Source organism: Embiotoca jacksoni, unplaced genomic scaffold, assembly GCF_022577435.1.
Source record: "Embiotoca jacksoni isolate LCO1_2020_lvr unplaced genomic scaffold, fEmbJac1.0.p SCAF_3, whole genome shotgun sequence".
In the NCBI taxonomy this organism is placed as follows: Eukaryota; Metazoa; Chordata; class Actinopteri; family Embiotocidae; genus Embiotoca; species Embiotoca jacksoni.
In genome coordinates, this window is record NW_027185381.1 from 21,689,581 (window position 1) to 21,710,015 (window position 20,435).

The 20,435-nt window shown below is 43.6% G+C and overlaps 2 protein-coding genes across 17 annotated transcripts in view; both read left to right on the forward strand.

The window, feature by feature from the left end:
• The window catches only part of LOC138205799 (UPF0606 protein KIAA1549), a 41,638-nt gene extending 23,160 nt beyond the window's left edge, over window positions 1–18,478 (forward strand). The window contains exons 10-21 of one of the 2 annotated variants that reach the window (XM_069162065.1): window positions 1,126–1,303; window positions 1,921–2,105; window positions 6,796–7,031; window positions 8,671–8,807; window positions 10,180–10,385; window positions 10,884–11,113; window positions 11,252–11,396; window positions 11,488–11,811; window positions 13,067–13,119; window positions 13,831–13,979; window positions 14,799–14,953; window positions 15,888–18,478. In XM_069162065.1, the coding sequence (XP_069018166.1) occupies window positions 1,126–1,303; window positions 1,921–2,105; window positions 6,796–7,031; window positions 8,671–8,807; window positions 10,180–10,385; window positions 10,884–11,113; window positions 11,252–11,396; window positions 11,488–11,811; window positions 13,067–13,119; window positions 13,831–13,979; window positions 14,799–14,953; window positions 15,888–16,127 (2,238 nt within the window). In that variant the 3' untranslated portion in view covers window positions 16,128–18,478. The remainder of the gene's footprint in view (window positions 1–1,125; window positions 1,304–1,920; window positions 2,106–6,795; window positions 7,032–8,670; window positions 8,808–10,179; window positions 10,386–10,883; window positions 11,114–11,251; window positions 11,397–11,487; window positions 11,812–13,066; window positions 13,120–13,830; window positions 13,980–14,798; window positions 14,954–15,887) is intronic. The other variant, XM_069162066.1, reaches the window with a different exon arrangement.
• A 1,492-nt stretch (window positions 18,479–19,970) lies between these two features.
• mical3a (microtubule associated monooxygenase, calponin and LIM domain containing 3a) overlaps window positions 19,971–20,435 on the forward strand; it is an 85,335-nt gene continuing 84,870 nt past the window's right edge. For 11 of the 15 annotated variants that reach the window (XM_069162047.1, XM_069162053.1, XM_069162052.1 and 8 more), the window contains exon 1: window positions 19,973–20,066. The gene's annotated coding sequence lies outside the window, so the exon portion shown is untranslated. Of the gene's footprint in view, window positions 20,067–20,435 lie in introns of all 15 variants that reach the window. The other 4 variants (XM_069162064.1, XM_069162061.1, XM_069162062.1 and 1 more) reach the window with 4 other exon arrangements.

Here is a 20,435-nt window from a genome sequence, read left to right on the forward strand (position 1 = left end):
TACGTCTGTGTGTGAATGCTTGTTGGTGTGTGTCAGTGAGAGTAGATATTTTTTTGTACATGCAAATAATGGAAAGGGCAGCAATACAGGCAACATGTTAATAGTTTGTTATAATGTGTTTCAGTACAGCATAGAGCAACTAAGGAGGCCAAACTGTCTGGGACTTAATTTTAGCTTCTGCAGTCACAGAACCTCAAAAATGATTAAGGGTCCACAGAAAATGAGGCACCTCATTTTTCATTAAAAAGTCATATTTATTATTGAAATAGTGACACTTTGCTCATTAACACCTTCATCATAAATTCCATCCTTAATTTAGAGAGCGTGGTGCGTCATCTTCCATGATTTCCGTGTTCATTTTTGGAAGCACTTCTTCTCCAGCTGCGTGAGCACGGCCTGTTTCAGACAGATGTTTCAGATGGGAAACATTTACAGGGCGAGGAAGCAAACGGGAACATCAGCACTCAAACATGGACTTTTCAATTGAAGCTCACAAGAGTCTGCAGCTTGCTGTGTGTGTCCTCAAAGCTAGAAACAAATTGGGACAAACTAAGAAAAGAAGAAATGTGGTCTTGTGGTAAAAAAAAAAAATTAAAAAAAGATGTAAAGACTGCGAACAAGATGATCACTGAAGAATTTCAAAACTATGAGGATTTAAACATTTGTCTCTTAGCAATGCAAATAAGGAACTGGGTTTATCTGGACATGTTAATGTTTTGAAAAAGTCAAAGCTGTCTGCCACCTGTTTGAAAGAGTGGTTGAAGGTATCCAACAGCCATCACAGCGTTGTCTGCTGATTAGCCTTTATGACAGCCAAAGATCCTGGCATGCCTTCCATATACAAAACAATGTTTTCTGTAAAACAATACCAATAATGAAAAGCTCAGAAAGTTTCTGAGCTTTTAAAAGAAAACAATCAGGATTTTAATGACTGCGTTCAAAGATGGAGTAAAGCCACTCTGATGGATGTCTTCACATTTTACTAAATATTTGTTTTGAGCCTGTCATTTATAATTTTCATGTGTTTAATGGCATTTGTACATTTCTCTTGACTTTTCTCTTCTCTTGCTGATGATTGGACAAGAATTGACACACTGCACCTTTCCTCTTCGTTTCAATTCCCAGATTGTGAGTGCGAGCCGGCTGGCGGGTGCAGACCACCCCTTAGAAATAGTGTATTTTGTGGAGGGTCCCAGTGGTCACAGGATACCTGCAGTCCAAACAGCGGACACACTCAACAGCCTGGATGTCCAAAGGGCTGCTATTGTCCTGGGCTACCGTGTACAGGGCATTTTGGCACAGCGTGAGTATCTCTCGCATACGGATAATAAAGGGCAGATCAGTGATGTAAGGACTAAGGAGATGGTCCTTGACATGTCAAACCAAGTTAAAACATTAAAATGGCTCAAGTGACATAAACAGACAAAAAAGAAGGTATTTCCCTGATTACAGTGAAATCATTTGTTTATTCTTGCTGCTGCTATCAGAGTTATTGCTGTTGTATTGTTATGTCTTGCGTCTAATTGTTCTCAAGGTCCAAATAAGAAAAGAAAACAAAAAAAAAAGGATACAAGCTGACTGACGGCTCCATGTGTTTCTTTGTATGTTTATAGCAACATTTGAGCTAATTATCCCCCTTTGTACACACTGTACTAAAAGCCTGTCTTCCTCATTAAGCGTCTAAACAGGGGATGAAGGCCTAATGAGAGCCCCTCAAGGGAGTTCTGTCTCTGTACCGACTGCGTTCTCGTACGCTGCAGTCTCAGAGGATGAAATGAGTGTTAATTAAAACTAATGAAGGTCTGCATTGAAGATTATAACAATGAGACAGTCTTAAGTTATGCATGCTTCAGCTGTTTGTGTATTTGAAGCTCAACCTTTCCACTAAAAAAACAACAACCCGTCACTCTTTCAATCCAGCCGTAGAGAAGGTGGCAGCCTCTCCCTCTGACACCGAGAACACCAACCTGTGGATCATCATCGGGGTGGTGATTCCCCTCCTCGTGGTCATCGTCATCATTTCCATCCTCTACTGGAAACTGTGTCGGACGGACAAGCTGGAGTTCCAACCAGACGCCATGACCTCCATCCAGCAGAGACAAAAGGTAGACTTCCACCCCGGCTTCACAGTCTTACTGGTGCTTCACTCTTGAGTGTTTGAAAATATTTGATGTCATATTTGAATTATCTGAAATAGCTGTAATTCCACCAGTCACCTTTGCAATGCTTTCGTGGGTTAAAAAAAAAAAAAAAAAAAAAGATTTTGTTTTTAGCACGTTTCTTTTTTCTCATAGTTTTAATTAAATTCACTAATTATGGCCTCGCGGGATTTGTATGTGAAGTTGTGTTTTTTTTAGGGGCAATAGTGAGAACTAGAGTTATAATAAAGTAGAACGAGCAAATAAATAGATAAACATCAATAGGCCTTTACATAAATGAATTCAAGATGTAAATATACTTTTTTTTTTAATATATGAAATTACACTTTTCAACAGTCAAATTTACTTGCCTTTATTGGGCAGAGATAATTATTGCCACAGTTTGAATACTTCCTCAAGGCTGATGAACAGTGACAGTATTCTATTGAATAACTAAGGTACACCAAAACTGTTTGCAGTTTGTTAATGTCCAAGACAGTTTCTAAACATGACTATATTCTGTACATACATGTTTAAGTCAGCTGAAGACCAGAAAGATGTGAACACTGTTAAATTTAAATGAACTGCTGATTAAGCAGGTGCATTTATCATTGCAATGAATGTGGACTTCAGAATTTCTTCTTTCGGATGGGACTAGTTAAACTTTAATGATTCCAGTAGAGAGGCTTACGAGAGTACATTTGCTGAGTTTCTTGTACTTGAAATTGTCTTGACTGCTCTTTTTATTTTATTCCAAACCTTTCTGATGTTTCCTCACACGCTTTTTTTTTTTTTTTTAGCTTGAAGCACCAACAACCGTGCTCTACAGTTTCACTTTGTCTCCTTTTTCTGAGAACGGAAAAGCCCCTCCTATTTTCTGTCTTCACTTGAAATAGAAATGATGCCGTTTGGCTGCACGGCGGCTGTGCTCTGTCTCAGTCTTGCCTCCCTCTTAGTTTAAAGCACATTTCCCTATTTCCCGAAGGTTAAACGACACACGAGAGATTCCTTCTGCTCTTTGAGGTCACATCCTGCTGAACATTTTGAATCAATAATGAAATGACTGCCAATATGTTGTATGTACAATATATACTAGAACAACAGTGGTTATTTACCGGTGTAGGCTCAGCTCCCACAGTTTTGTTAGTCATTAAGTTGCAACCCACATTTTTTTTATATGCGTTTGATATGTTTAAACAATTTTTTGCCTCTAACATCTCAGAAATGTTTAAACAGGTGGAAAAACACTTTCTCTAAGTACACTTTGGTTTACCGCGTCTCCTTCTCACCACAATAAGAGCAGTCGTCTCTCTAGATTTGCGCACCTGATTCAAACGTTCCTTTCAGTCGTACTAAAATACACACGGAATCACTTCTACTATTTCTACTTTCAGGTTTAGTAAATATCGTTGCGGGTGCTAAATGTATGTATTTGCATTTCCCCTCCCAGGATTTTGCACGTTGGCGTAGAAACGCCCAAAATGACATATCCATGCAGGCAAACACGCAAAACGGACAACGTGTGTTAAATTGCACATTTCAAAGACGCAATCCTCACTGCACGTCGTTGGTAGATCAGCTCGCACATGTGAAGTTTGCGCGTGACTTTATACACGCAAACGTTTAGTAAATCAGACGCTTAGTCTCCACTCCACTCCGGTTCTAAATATTTTTTTTATTTGGTGAGCTGATTTATACCACAGCCTGTTTCAGGGATTGTCTGTGTATGTTTCAGCATCAAGACTTGCTGCTTGATCTGTCTGTGTCTCGCTTCTATTCCCCTCCATTTGCATGGTTTTCCTTTTGAGCTTTGCTGTGAATGGAAATCAATCACACTCGGTCAATGCACTGAATCTAATGTGCAGAAGTAACTGTCACTCAGCCTGCCCTGTCTGCTCAGCACAATCACTTCATTTAACATCACTCCTCTTCTCTCAGTCCACCGCGACACTCCGCAAATCAAGGACTCCCCTTCATCAGCGACTCCCTCCAACTAAAAAGAACATTGAGTTTAGTGAGGATGAGGAAGGGGAGTATGAGGAGGAGGAGGAAGAAGAAGATGAAGAGGAGGAGGAGGAAGAGAGGGAAGAGAAGGCGGTTAAAAAGGGGAAGGTACAGTGTAGTGTTTGGTGGTTTGTAGAACATGTAATCAGATGTAGTTTGTGTGTGGTTGAGGTAGTTTGTGGTTTATAATTCAAATATTGCAAGAACAAGGCAGTAAACACATTTTATTGAGTGGAAGTCAGTTCTTTGTTTGTCTTACAAATTGTCATGTACAAATATAGTAGCATTCTGCCTCATCACTGGAACTATTTATTTTATCCATCATCGCCTACTAGAGACCAGTAGCTCTTCCCAAGAGCAATCAGAAAATGGACAGTGAGGAAGAGGAAGAGGAGGAAGAAGAAGAAGAAGAGGAGGAGGAAGAAGAAGAAGAGGAAGTGGAGGAGGAGGAGGAAGAAGACAAGGACAGAGACGATAAAAAGGATAAATTCAAAAGGAAAGAAATTCCACCAGTGGAGCAAAGAAGACAAGAGAGCAAAGCTGTGCTGAAGAAACCAGCGGGCATGAAGAAACCAGCGGGTATGAAGAAACCAGCGGGCATGAAGAAACCAGCGGGCATGAAGAAAGAAGAGAAAATGAAAGTTTTGTCTAAAGGAAGGAGAGTCCAGGAGGAGGTACATCATGTGGTAGACGTGGAAAGTCGTGCTTGTTTGCGTTGATAGACATCAAGTTCCTGGTTCCCCTTTCCCACATCCTTTCCCCTCTTAAGATGACAAGACACAGAAAATCCAGTATTCTACATATGACGGATTTCACTGTGGACTGTTGGATGTTTATAGTCTATAGATCCTGTTGTATATAAGATGTCACTGTGTTGTGCAGTAGTAGTAGTAGATGCAAGGTGCGACTAACTATTCAGAGACTGTTCCAGTTGCTAATCTACGTGGAGCAGGGGGAAGCAATAACCTCCATGAGTAAGTATTCCAGGTTATGTTGCTTGACCAACATCCACATACTTGTTACACATATTTGCGATGACCATGGACCTGAAATTTGAGCAGAAAGCAAACATCGACTGTTGTGTAAAAGTTGAGTGGGGCGGTGCGTCTGGGTTGTTGTGGGTGTCATTTGAACGTGCTGTGAGCGGGCACGCAAACCCAAATGCTCTCATGCCACAATTCGGGTAGTTCAGCTCCACATGTTTTACCGCAGGCACCCCTGAACCTCAACACTGTTGACAGTCTGACCCTGGGGGGGACAAATCCATGGTGCACAACCCCCACCGGTGTCACAGAAGAGCCACCTGGTTGTGCACCTGACCTCACGTGCTTATTCAGTCTCCGATAGTAACGTTCTTTCCCTTCTTGAAAAACGAAACGTCACTCAAAGCACCTCGCCTGGCTCACTGCTCGATTAGATGCGAGTTCTCTGCTCAAGTTCATGAGGAAATCGCAAATATGCACGTACCAGTGGTCCCAAAACACGTGTAACACTGGTCCCGATGATCAAGCAGAGTAACTTGGAAGACCTTCTCACAAAGGTGTTGGCTTCCCTGTCCTCCAGGTGCATCGCTGTGCTGTGCGCCATTTGTTGGCAACAAAGAAAAGTCTCTGAACTTTGTGATCGCATCTCATTCATAGAGCGTTTTGCATGTATGCAAACTTTTTGTTGAGTGATTCCCCAATTCACCATGAGAGTAGGCTAAGTAGCAATTAGTGAGTGTAATATGTGGGAGATATCACGAGCTGTGTGTTTGCTTTCATTCAGCCTCAGTGTTAATTATAATGAAACAGGGTTTACTGTTTCAGCTGCAGCTGTTTGAATGTTTTCCCTCTCAAACACTGGCCTTGTTTATGTGCCGTGGAGAGCAGCACACACACAGACGCACACACACACACACACACACACGCACACGCGTGCGCACACACGCACGTATACACACATATTCTCTCTCAGGATTAGCAGTTTTCGTACTGCCAGGCGTCACACTGGATTAGCAGTTTTATACCAGCAAGCCTCTTCTAAGCCGCACATTTGGCTTCAGTAAACCTGGTGAGTGTACATATAATTTAAAGAATTAACAGCAGCGTGTCGTGTCACTCGTCTCTTTCAGACACATTTCAGTGTCGTAGAACCGGAGTCTCACAAACTGCAAGCGCACATACTGAGATGTGACATCCTCTGTTTACGCCTTTGCTGTTGAAGTCCTGAGGGCTTCACACTCAAATAGTCGCACTGCTTCCATCTCCACCCTCCATCCCCCACCACCTCAAAGGAGCCCGAGCAGCTCAGTGTTTACCCAGATCTCTCCCCGTCCTGCTTTTTCGTAGACGTTCTCTTTATTCATTAATGTCTGTCCGTCTGTCTGAGTCTCCCTCCTGGACATCCATTCATCAGTCATGCAGCCTAATTATGTCTCAAAACTTGTCCTTCTATCTATTTGACCGTCACTTCCCTCATTCCATGCCATGATGCATTGATGTCATATCACAGTCCCAATCCACTTAGTTATGATGTCATTGAATATTTCCCAGTCATGAGATAACTATTTACAGTATGAGTTACATGTCCTCACTGTCTCTCCTGCGTATACCTCAGGTCCTTATTTCTTGTATTTGTCCTTTCTTTCCGTCTCCTCTGTCCCTTTCCTCAGCTGCAGGCTCCCAGTGTGAAAGGCTTTGACTTTGCCAAGCTGCACCTTGGCCAGCAGAGTAAAGATGATGTCATGGTGATCCAGGAGCCCGTCCCGCCAGGGCCAGGCTCCGGGCCCCTCCCCGTGTCCATTAAAGATGGCCTCAGTCCATCTGAGAACGGAGAGATCCCCACACCCATATCCAAAAGCTCAGTCGCCTCCACCAAGGCATCCCGCAGCGGGCGAAGGCGAGACAGGTCAGTGCTGCTGGTAGCTCAGAGCAGGAGGAGTGACTGTGCCTGAAAAAAAGTTGACATCATTAAATGACATCAGGTTATGTCTACATAGGTTTAGCCAACCGAGGTTATTTAAGAGCACACAATGAAATGTAAAGAAGCCTAAACTAATATCAGGCTATTTCATATTTTTTTGTTTCCACTTTGTAATGTTTTCATGCAAAAAAAAGTCCTTAAAGGGACAGTTTCAGTGACATTTGTTATGATCACCAGACCATTTTAATGTTGTGTTTTACTTACTTATGGTCATTAGATTGTTTTTATGCTGCATGTGGTAGAAAACTAAATTCACTCACAGTTGGAAATGTGTTCTGGTTTTAATCCTCCAATCAATACAGATATTTAACCATTTTAATTAGATTTCAAACTTGTTTTTATCCCTTAGAGGTGATTTACCTGAATTGGGACAATAAGTCAACCAGACAAAAAGCTTTTGACAGATCTTCTGATTAATTATTTATGCACTAGAGAGTGGGGGGGATCTTCTTTTGCTCTGAGTTATCTCTGTCCCTTATGGTATGTATATATATATATATACATATTATTTCACTGATTGCAGATTGTATTTAACCCCAGCCTTGTATATAAATAGTTGCACACCTGTGTTAGACAACATTATATAGTATATGGCATTTTGTAATGCTAAAGAAATGCCTGGTTATTAAAGGGTGATATCAGCTAGCTGACCATTAGTTAGCCAATATTAGATAAGGCAAACATTAGCGCCAGTTAGCTTAACTCTAATTTGTAGCAAAAGTTAGAGAATAGCTGACGTTAGCATCCATCTCTTGACGCAATCTAACTTAGAAACTCTGAGGGTAAGAAAGTAAAGTGTATTAAACGGGCTAGTTAGCAGCCACTTACTTTAACCTACAGTGTCTCCACTGGCTGCACGGGGCACGCGAGCATGAACAACAGGTACACTAAATGTTCAACTAACATGAAGGGTACTAAATATAATGGTCCCCTTTAGGGGTGTCTGAAATCGAATGCAGGAAATGTATTGTAACAAATAGGATGCATAAATGTCTTGAACCCGTTGAACTATTGTTTCACCTCCTTTGGGGACGTCCAGGTCTAACAAGTGGGGTCAGGAGACGTAATAATGTACACGTACTACATTTCCCATTTTCAACATTTTCAGATCGTATCATTGCTTCATTTGGGAGTTCTCAGGGTTTTTTTTTTATGACTTACTTGTATAACTTAAATGAGTATGTGCACCACTGCCAACATTTCCCAGAACACTAACTGCTCTTGTTATAGTCATATGACACCACAACATTAATATCGCTGCTAATGTGTTCCATTTCACCTGCCAGTTTTAGAGTTACATTGGTTGTTTCTCCTCACCTGACAGACATCCAAGACAAATTCAGAAATTGAATCATTCTGCCAGTAGAAATCTTTATTATCGTTTATTTCACCAAGCTATAAACCATATTATAATTTCTTAGAGGTCTCCTCACAGCTTGTACCTTTCTAGAAAAGCTCTGCTTTTGATTATGCATGACATTTCAGCATGTTAGTGTGTTCCTGGCCTTCTATTATTCATGGTAGTGTGTCTTTTTTTTTTTTTTTTTTTTTTTTTTCTGGGCAGGATCTCCCCGTCAGACGGTGACTCGGTGGTAAGTGACCATTCCAGTGAGCGGGAATCAACTGAGGAGAACCTGAGAGCTCACGCCACGCCCAGCGACAGCAAGCAGACCCGCAAGGTCCCCATCAATGTTTTAAATGGCAAGTGGTCTTGGCAACACTCAACATCACTTCTCAAAACAGAGTGACTATGAAGGTGGGGGAGGGGAAGGGAGGGGGGGGGGCAAAGGGACTTGGCTGACGTAAAGAGATAAAGAGAGAGCAACTCAAGCTGGCTTGGTTTGATTGACGAGAGGGCCAGCTTGAGTGCAGGGGAGACTGTGAAGAGATGGAAAACAGAGAGACGGTGAAAGTTAAAAAAAAAAAAAAAAAAAAAAAAAAAAAAAAATACCTGGTGGAGTTTCTATTCGGTGGTCGAGAGAAGCCCAGAGAGAGGATAGACGAGGCAACGGGAGGGGGGGCAAAAAAAAAAAAAAAAAAAAAAAAAATCGCTGAAGTTACTCTATCCGACAGCTTGTTGATAGATTCAAGCCTGCAATGCCACTCAGACACTACGTGCCAGAGCCAGACGCAGTCAGGCACACAGACTGAACCCTGACTCACCCACAGAGGAATGGTCTGTTTTGTTATTGATAAACCGCCGCCTGAGACTGTATACGATGTGCACAGTGTTTAGAAGTAGACTGTATACGAAACACTCCGTATTATGTAATGTGCCATCTTTCTTTTTGCTCATTTCAGTCTTTTTGAGCAGTGTGTTTTCCACTCATCAAGAAGCAGCTCCTTGTTTTTAGGACAAGTGAACTAAAGACCTTAAGAAAAGCTTTTATCAGCTGTGAGAACTTGCCTCTTCCTCTCTCCGTGTCTCTCTCGGTTATGTTTCTTTTCATTCATGCTGTCATGGTGCTCAGAGCTCAATTCACAAAGCTTTACTCTGACTTCACTCAATGCACGAAAAACACTTTTTTTTTTTATCTCCGATGTTTTTACTTGATCTCCTTCACACCAGTAAGACTCTCTCTTTCCTTTCTGTTGCGGTTTGCAGGCAAGAATAGAATTGGTAAGAGTTTGTCCACTTTCCGTCCGTGTCTCTCTAGACCTCAGGCTTGACCCCCAGCAGCTGTGTCTGTGTGTCGTCTGTCTGTGTCTGTTGTAGTTTTGTGCTCTGCTCGTTCTCACCATCCATCACTGTCTGCTGCGCTGTCAGTCACAGTGTGGAAACAATCAACTTCACAAGCAAAGGCCGAAGCCCCCGTTTGAAATGAAGTTTAGCCTTCGGAAATAGAAATCAATGTTCATTTCCTGGTACCCGCGGGAAACATTTGATCCAAACGTTTGTTTTTAAGTCACTCGGAATAAAATCGAAATGTTCTTTAATTGTCACGCAATAGTTGTTTGCCTGAAATCTGTTTCCCCTAGTTTAAATCAACATCAGCTTTTAGACCTGTTTGTCGTACTCCACGCTGACATTCTTACAATCTGTGTTTTCCTGCTTTCTTGTTTCCTTCCTTAGGTCCTCCCCCTATGAATGGCACAAACGAGCAGCTGTCTTCAGCCTCCATTTTTGAACACGTTGATCGAATGTCTCGGGCCACAGACGCAAGCAGGAGACTCCCCAATAAAATCCAGCTTATCGCCATGCAGCCTATGCCTGTCCCACCGCTGCACAGCCCCCCCATCAATGGGAAACTGTCGGACACGAACCAAATCAACAAAGAGGTTTGCTCATCTGACTTTCTTGCTTTGCTAAATGTGTTCTTTTCATCAGCAGTTCAAGAATCCAAAAGTCAAAACGTGTTCAGGAGTCGAGTGACTTTTTATTGACGATACTGAAGCGAGGTGACACCACTGTGATTTAAGACACTTGTTTCTGGAAATGAAACCATTGTACCCTCATTTGAAACCCCAGGGGACTTTCAACACTCCTGATAAAATGTTCCTCTCAATCACTAAATGAGAAAATGAGCCCATGCTTTGTCAGGTAGAGAGACTTAAACTGCTTTTCTCAAAGAATTCATAGGAGTATATTGAAATGTTTCAAGTCTTTCGGGAGATATAATTCACAGATTTACTTATTTAAATAGACATATTGGCATATTTATGCCTTGATGTGACTCCAGTTCTTGTCATTTGTTAAAAGGATTAATATACAATGTATGTGCAGTTAAATCGACCTATTTTTGGCCTGTTTTCTAAGAAGGCAGTTTTGTCCTCCAGATTCAGGTAGCATTGAGGCACAAGTCAGAGATTGAGCATCATCGGAACAAGATCCGTCTGCGTGCCAAGAGGAAGGGCCACTACGACTTTCCTGCCATGGATGACGTGATTGGTGGCCTCGGAGAGGCAAAGGACAAAGATCGGATCTATCAGAAAGCGCAGACACAAATCGATAAGATCCTGGACCCCAAAGCTCAGATGCCCTCCGTCTTCATGGAACCCAAGAAAAGGTATTTTTGATATTGCTGTGAAGTAGCCGATATGTGTGTGTCGAGCTGACCTTTTATTTCCGAGCCCGTATCAAACAGAGCAACAACTGAAACAAGAAATACTAGTGGTAGAAGACATTTCTCCACGTTTGCCCTCAGTGGTCGAGGGAGGCGTTCTCCAAAACAGAGGATAAAGGAGCAGCTGAATGGAGGCTTGATGGAAGCAGACAAAGACCACCTCATCACTGAAGACACCGATGCCGCTTACAGAAAGTGCCCCGGGGTCAACAATGTGGCCTACGTTGTGAGTGATACAGAACATTCGTAGCATTTGTCATTGACTCCGTAACTACTCTCGAGTGTCCATGCCTGTAAATGTATTGTGTTAATTGCAGTCGGATCCCGACCAAGGCCCAGGATCTCCTCACAGGAGCCCCTCCCCCACAGACGACGTCTTCCTCGGCCCCGCCTCCTCTCCCCCGGGCCATGCCCCTCCCCCGCCCCCGTACATGCCCCCACAGCCCTCCATTGAGGAGGCGAGGCAGCAGATGCACTCGCTGTTGGACGATGCCTTTGCCCTCGTGTCGCCCACCTCTCAGGGCAGCACGGCCGGGATCACTCTCCCCGGGGTCAACAGCAACCCCCCCAGCTCCAGCCCTCCAGGCCGTGGCCCCAGACCTTGGGGTCCCTCCTACCAGGGTCTTAGCCCTTTCCCAGGCGTAAGTAGCCGTCTATGTACAGATACTCTCGATAGAGCATCAACCGCTCGGTCAACGTCAAATCATGCAGCTCCCATGTTGTGCTGAACAACACTGATTGTTGTCTCCGGATATATTTCCAGGCTTTACGTTATATTCTGTGACGTTCATTTCACTAACGCGGAGAAAAAGAAAGAGAAATAGAAATTTGTAAACGCAGTAACCGAAACGTGTAAAGTCTTCTGTAATTCACTATCTCCTGCCTTTCTCGAGGTTTTCACCTCTCATTCTCAGCATGATGCCGATAGCTTCAAGTTTATTTGTGTCCTCTTAGCAAACTAATCAGTTAAGCATTCCTCCATCTGTCTCCCCCACGGAGCCGCAACCTCACAACCCCCCCCCCCCCCCCCCCCCCCATCAGCTCTCCACGGCTCCTAAGACCCTGCAGCAACGTAGCCGTGGCTTGCTTGATCTGCATTAGTTCCTGTTAGCGCAGGCTGCTTTCATATTACCACCTGGAAAGCTGTGCAGAACAGCGCCTCACAAAGAGCTGTTGACGCAGCGCCACCGTTTGTTCACACAGCAACGGTGCACAATACCGTCATGCACAACAACAGAGTGCCTTCACAGGGCTTCATGTTATAGGTGGAGAACACCGAGACAAAGTAGGAGATATTTATAGCATATCTATTGCGTTGGAATTGATATTGAAGGGAAGAGAGCTACGATAAAATGAATAAAGGCTTTCAGTGCCACTAAGTGTTATAAGAGTGGGAAACTTATGAGCTGTTAAGAGATGACAGTCCGTTATGTTAGTGGAACAGGAAATTGTAAAGATTTTCAGATTTGATACACACTTAATTTCCCCTCGGGGATTAATGAAGTAACTACCTAACCTAACCTAACCTAACTTAGCATTGTGACTGTTGGACAAACTCGTCAGTACTTTGCAGATGCAACCATCGATTCCTCACCCCTACTGGAGACCTTGTAGTGTTGTAGTTTAAGGATATTTGATGTCACTTCGTGGTCCAAATTCTAAAAAAAATACTCCTCTATTGACAAAAGTTCAATAATATGAACACAGTGAGGCTTTGCATTCATAAGAAATATCAACATCAACTGAAAACTCTCTCCACATTAATTGTAATATTTGTTATTGCCAGCTCTTGATACTGTATAAAAGCTAGTTTTTGAAAACACTCGAGATCTTTGTCATCACGATTACTTCTTCACTTGTGGTTAATCTCTGTGCGTCTCTGCTCGTCTCCCCCAGAGGTTCACCGAGCTGAGCGTGTCCTCCCCTGCAGTCCAAGGCCTGACACCGAGGTAAGAAGAACACTCGATGAAAATGGAGTCTTCACGTATGCATTAATAAATAATGTGCTTATTTGACGTTTGCCGCTTCCGACACCAAAAGGATTTGTCATTGATAATTACAGACTGATTTCCACCAGTGTGAATGTTTTCCTGAGGGTGCAGCCACAGACGTGGGCCTCATGAATAATACAAAAAAAAGTCATCTTTATTTTATTGGTTTAATGGGTCAGGCCCAAGCTGTGGTCTCCTGGCTGGCTCCAAAAAGACCATAAACAGACACACATTCAAGTCATAACTCGCATAAACACAATGGGCAGGAACAGCGCCAAATATTTACACCGATTTTGACTTTAGCTCAATTTATTTTCTAGACCGCAGAGAAGAAATTGAATAGGTTCATTGTTGGTCAAACAACTTGGCTGCGACTGAATAAGACGTTTAGTCGACGTCTTGTGCCACCGAGAAGAATCTGTAGAATCAGGAGGGATTGATGATGCTGTTGTTTAGCAAGGTCCTACATGTTGCGTATGTTGTCGCACCAACACAAACACGCGAGGCAATCGCAGTCGCACCAGTTCCACGCGGCATTGTACAACATCAGAAAACACGGAGCTGGACTCCGACGTTTTCTATTTTAAAGCCTCTGTTCCGTTGATATGAAAGCATATTCCAATAAATACACAACCAGATGAATGTAAATATCATTTCTCCGTGTTCCAGGCAGGGTCTTGGCTCGAGCTACCTGCCACCAGGAGAAGCAGCAGGGCACGGCGAGCCGCTCCAGCCGGACAGCCTGTATTCCAGCAGGGGCCTCTACGCTGATGAGCTGCCCTTGTCTGCCAGACCGCGACCAGTCGGGGGAACGACAGGTACAACAGGAAGTTGGACAGCGGCGCACGTGCATTAAAAACACATGAATTACTTAATTGTGTGCGTATGTCTTGTGTCTCGGGTTTCACCTTGAAAGTCCAGTTTAAGTCGGCAGTATTTCCATATTAAAAGATTTCAATAAACATTTCAAACAATAACTGTCGAAGGGAGGCAAACTCTTTTCAGAGTATTTATAGCAAATGTTTTGTCTGTGGGCACAGTTCAGTTTACATCACTTCTGGATGTGGGCCACAGCGCGGCGGCAGATATCATCTCTTACGTGGTGAAAAGAACTGCAGACATGCCAACGAACTGTTGACAGACTGGCTGCAAATCTACCACCACTAATAGTTAAATAAAATCCAATACTGCTACAAATACATGACACTTGTATGACGAGCTCCTTTTGCCCAATTATCTGAAGATTTGCGCCAGGACGGTGCACATTGGAATGAATGTTTGAAGTCATCAAAACAGATGTGTTTTTTTGGGTTTTTTTTTTTCCCTGCATGAATACAGAAACACACTTCCACCCCACAAACCTGTCAAACTGAAGGAGCTTTGTGTGTCTCTCCTAAATTATTAAAGGAGCTGATGTGATTCTGCTGCCGTCACGTGACTTGCACTAATAGAAATGGATTTTGGCATTTAGCATACAGAGTAGCGACAGAGTGCTTTTCAGACTGCAGTGATTGCATCAACGTATATTAGAGGGGCTGCTGAGGATTGAGTGTCAGGTAATATAACTCTGCTGTCGTGTGTGTGTGTGTGTGTGTGTGTGTGTGCGTGTGCGTGTGTGTGTGTGTGTGTGTGTGTAGGCGCCCAGCTCCATCATCTTACGCAGGTGGGTTTGTCCAGTCGGATGAACGGTTACCCGGCGGCGGTCCGGGCTGCTCCGGGTCAGAACGGAGGCATCGGCTGGAACCACTTCCATGATGACAATTTCTCCAGGGTGGAAGCGGAAAAAGAGGCAGTGAGTAAAGCACCGATTTAACTTTAAGTACAAGGTCTTGTTTTCTGTTCAAGCAAACCACAAAATGAAATGAAGTCATAGAATTTACGTTTCATTTGACCAAGAGGATTGGTTGTTTTTTTTTGTCTTTTTAAAAGGATGTTTTAAGTCTATGAATGAATTGATTCTAAGAACAAGTCCACTTAATCCTTTGAGTGGTTTTTTTTGTTGTTTTGTTTTGTTTGTTTTTTAGTGGCATTTGTGGCTGATTTGCATCTTCAACAGGAAAAAACTATTTTCATGAGAGCATATAATGTAGAACACCATACCAGTATGTAAATCACTGGTGATACATGTGGCGCCACCTGGTGGTAGGCAAGAGCCTTGCTGAAGGGCCAAATACTTGTAGTCCAAGTACAAAAAAAAATTGTCATTTCATCAGAGATAACAGATATTACATGTACATATAACAGTACCATGATGTAAAAATTAATTGTTATTCATTTTAACATATCAGAAAGAAGATTTGCCTCTGCTTAGCCATGTAGGGTGATGTGACATCACGTACAACATAGCATAACCCGAACCTGAGCTTGACGTAGTGAGATGTTGATTTTGGTGATACTTTAGTCAACCTTTATTTAACCAGCGACCAGGACAAGGAGCGGCACAATGTTGGTATCTGCTATATGAAGTGATATTTGGGAAATGAAGTTTGGTGAATGGTGGCACATGGTACAACAAAGTTTGGCGTAGCTTTTAACTTCTCTCTTTACATGTATTTCTACGTGTAGTTTTCTAAAAGTGAGGTGTTGTTATAACGGTGTACTCTAGTTCTCTCGCACTCTCTATTTCTGTCACTTGATACTCTCTTTATCTATTTGCCTCCCTTCCCCCCCCCCCCCTCTCCCTTTTTTTTTTTTTTCTCCTGTGTGGCCTTCCTCCCTGCCTTCAGTTCCTGGAGTGTCCTGACCACCCGTCCTCCTCTATCTTCCAGATGCACAGGAGTGGTCTCAGGGAGCCGACGGCTCCCCCTTCCCACCTGGACGCCCCGGGGGTGGGCTACATGACGGCCCCAGCACCCCTGGACACGTCTCCTCCCACCCACTCCTCTGCCTCCCTTATCAAGGCCATCAGGGAGGAGCTGTTGCGTCTCTCCCAGAAACAGGCAGCTGTTCCCAGCTACCACAGCTGAAAGCCGCGGCTTTCGGTCTCCAGCTCGAACCAGTCGCGTCACTGACCTCCATCCCCCCCCACCCCACCCCCCGCCTGCTTCGTCCGAACTGACGATGCTTCCCATGGAAGTCCCTGAAGCTGTACAGCAGAGAGATAGTCCTGCTAAACTGAAGTGTGGAGGTGGCTCGGTGAGATTGGCACCCGAAGGAGCCGGCCTCATGAATAGATGAATAACAGGATGGTTGGTGGGGAATTAGATCAAATCAGAGACAGTGTTATGAAAGGAAGAAGAACTCGAACAGTATATGTCAGACCAGAGAAGAGATGGAAAGGACATCTGTGGACTTGTCGTGCCTGTGTTTCAGTCCTGCACCTCATTGTGGATCGGGGAGGGATAATGTCAGGTTCTGGCTACTGTGGATCCACACGTTGGGACCTATTTGACCTATGTGGACCTATTTGAGATATTTTTGTTGTTGTTGTTTTTTTTTGCTGCATTTCCTCAGACTCGGTATTCTACATCATGTTTTCACGCTTACGTCGTCGCCTTCGCAAACAAAAATAACCCCTGAAACTCGCGTCATTTTAAGAGCTGTCTTTGTTCCGTTCAGCTTCCACAGAGTCGTTTCTTATTTTCCGTGCAGGCCCTTTTTTTTTTTTTTTTTTTTTTTTACCATCAGGTGCTACCTCCTGTTTCCTGCCATGATGAGCCATGCTATGCCTTGACACTGTGATATAGTTCAACTGACCACCTCTACTGTTGGAGCCTACAGCTAAGGTGTAGTTCACAGCCAGCGAGCCAGTTCAGATAGCAGGCACAAAGGGGCATCCGTACACGCTAACAACACTAATTAATACTACCTATTCTTTCCTTACTTATTGCAGTGGAACAGTGTTAGTCTGAGTTGATATTTTTTGACCTCTTAACTTACAGTACCTACTTGTTGTTTTTTTTCCTTGTACCTTGTTTTTAATGTGTGTATTATTAGCTAATTGATGGATAGAAAAGCAAGAAGGAAAAAAAAAAAAAAAAAAAAATGACCGCGAGATACAAATCTCGGCACTAAATTTCTGACGCAGTTTTTAAAGATACGAGCAACGGTGTGTCATAAAAACTATACAATGGTATCTACTTGACAATTATGGATAGTTAGTACTGAATGTACTCGGTATTTGGTTGGTATCCGATGCACTGTATGCAGACTACTTGGTACAGCTCAGGTTTTCCAAAAAAAGAGAGACTCCTCGCAGACTAATCAGTAAAAAGAGAATTTAAAAGGTAACGTGGAAGAACTGTAAATTAGGGGAAGTTACACACCAGTATTGTGTTTGAACAAGTTTCTGTATTGACTATATACTGAACACCTTCTCTGTTTCATGCAGTATTCAAAGTTTGCTTTGCCTTTTTCTTTTTTTTTTGTTGGTACAGGAAAAAAAGTGTACTGTATTTGTTGTCATTTTTATATGCTTTTTAAATTGCTTCGGACTGACCTCGCCTCATGTAACCGTGTTCACCTTACATGTCTCTTGGTTGGAAATCATTCCAGGGTTGTTGTTTGTTTTTTTTGCTTTTTTTTTTGACATGTCAATCCCCTGACATGTTGTGATGTTTTGGGGCCTGAAATGTTAATTTATTTAAATGATAAATAAAAGAGAAAAGTATGGATTTTTAAAGCAGGGCTTGAAAATATGTTGGGTTTTTTTTGGAGTGTTTTACGCGGCAGGTGATAAATGTTTCCAACGAAAGCCTTGACTTCTGGCAGCGAGTTGAAACGATCTACGGATGTCACCAGAGCGACCGTGCTTTGTGCCTTTTGGACTCACTTCAACTGATTAAAGCGCACCAACGGACAGAAAATGATGCCCAAATTATACCTTTTTTTAAAATAGTCTAAAATATCATTCATGTTTCATGGCTGTTGTCTGCAGATATTTTTTGGCAAACGGATTGTAAATGAATGAAGTAACATCCAAGTCACGGTGACATTGTCGTTTTCTAGCTGACCATTACACCTCTTCTGTTCCGGTTTTGTGTTATGACTCTCACGCCGTATGCCTCCATCTGCTGGTTCTGTACTGTAACTACACCTCGTGTTCATCCTCAGTTGCTTTCTGTTGTATTCTTTTTTTTTTTTTTTCCGCTTGTTTCTTTTTCTATATTTCATACTTTGTAAAAAAACAAAACAAAAAAAAAAACCGATCTGTTGGCTGGCCCAACTTTTACTTTTGATTCTCGCTGCATGTTAAATTGTTGTATTTCTTTAGGTTTTTTTGGGTTATTTTTTTTTTTTTTGCTGTTTCGAAATTCTTGAAATACAAAATAATCTGTCACTTGATGTGTCTTTTTGGGGTTTTAAGCACAGCAACAAAGTCAGAATGACATTAGATTTGATTCTGTTTTATCAGTTTCATTTGAACGCGCTCGTGTCACATTCACGCGATATCAAACACATGTTGTAGTTACCAAAAACAACCAGCGGGTGTCAGCACACGACAAGAAAACGCCCCTCGTGCGCAACAAAGACTCGCACTCTTGCTTTGTTTTTCTATCCAGTAAAAGTATCTATTAGTGTTTAGCAATGACATAAATTGGCGCCGGTGTTTATACAGTTACATGGAAACGGGCAACATGTCCACCAATATCAATCATGCAAGAAATTGATGAATCACCACAACTCGGTGTTGTTGTTGTTGTTGTTTTTTTTTTACCTCGAGTCCTTCCTACTCGTATATTATTGACTTCTGCCTCGTCCCGTCAGATGCTTCTCCTCTCTAATCCCATCACGGGCTCTGATGCAGCTAAATGTCCAGTAAATCTCCTGAGCTGACTCCACGGGAGGTTGGACTGCGCCGGACTGCGCGCACACAACTCGGTCCTCCCAGACCGCGCAGTGACACACGTGTTACCGTCCTGCGGCTCTGAAACGGGAGCAAATGCTTTTCCGGAAAATGAGAAATGCCGATTTTATTTAGTCGATGAAGCAAAAAAAAAAAAAAAAAAAGCTTTTTGAAAATCGGTCACTTGTTTTTGTTTTTTTTACTTGCGGTGTTGTTTCCTCGCGTCTGATCTGCCGCAGGTCCTCGAGATGTTTAAACTCTTGGCAACAGGAGAATTACGCTGCAGCAAAGAGATGACATCCCCCCCCCACGGTGTGTTATATTTCGGGCTGACGTGAACGTGTCGTTTGATTTATCCACGGATATGTCTCATAGATTGTGTCACGCGCGGGGTGAAGGTTTCGGTCCCTGCGGACGCGCGGGTTTTCCCCGCGTGACCGGGGGTGCCGTCATCTCCGCGTTGTCATTCACTCGCATCCATCATCTCTGCAAGAGTTTTTCAAAGAGCGTCCCATCCCGTCTCGCTGCCTCTCCTTGTGGGGGGGTCTAATCCCCCCCCCCCCAACTTCACAACTGTAATCCCGTCTCGTGTCTCGTCCCGTCTCGGCTCAGCAGGCCGAGTCCGGCTCTGAGTCCGGCTCTGAGTCCGGCTCTGAGTCCGGCTCTGACCCCGCCGAGGCGCAGCACAACACAACAAGAGCACACCCACGAGTTCATCTGGATCATGATGGTAATTACTGCCGGGTTGTCCAGCCCGGAGGAGGGCATTGTCCACTCAGGGAGGAGTCACGCAGGCAGCTCTACCCACTGACCTTGGGAGACAAAACCGCTAAGGGGGAGGGAGGGAGGGAGGGAGGGAGGAGAGAGGGAAGGAGGGGAGGGGAGAAGGAGGCACATCCAGGTATTAACATACTGACAAGAGTTTCAGCACTGCAGATCTCTCTCGCGTCTTCAGCCGCTCTTCGCTTCCCAGTCTGCCGGTGAAAGACGGAGGAGAGGAGGAGGAGGAGGAGAAGGAGGAGCACGGAGGAGCACGAGCGTGAGAGAAAATCCTTTGACGGATGAGAGAAGAGGATTTGGTTCCTGTTCACTGATCCCAGCACAGCATTTAGAAGCACTTGTGAGTAGACTGCGATCCGCTTGAGTGTGTGTGTGTTTTTGTGTTGTGTGTGTGTGTGTGTGTGCGTGTAGCTGCACGTGTGTGTGTGTAGCTGCACGTGTGTGTGTTGTGTATGACTGTAACACGAGTCACATCTCAGGAATTTATAGACGCAATTAGGGAGAGTCTCTCAACCAAGAGACGCTGTTTGCTTTTGTAACCGGGGGGTGTGGGGGTGTGTGTGGGGGGGTGCTTCTCCCGGGGATGACGGCACTTAATGCAGACTAATTTGTGCGCCGCGTGTACACATGACCGTACGCGTGTGTGTTTGTGTCACCGGAGCACGTGTTTGCTCCTCGAGCCGCCTGCGAGAGAAGATGACATTCCTGC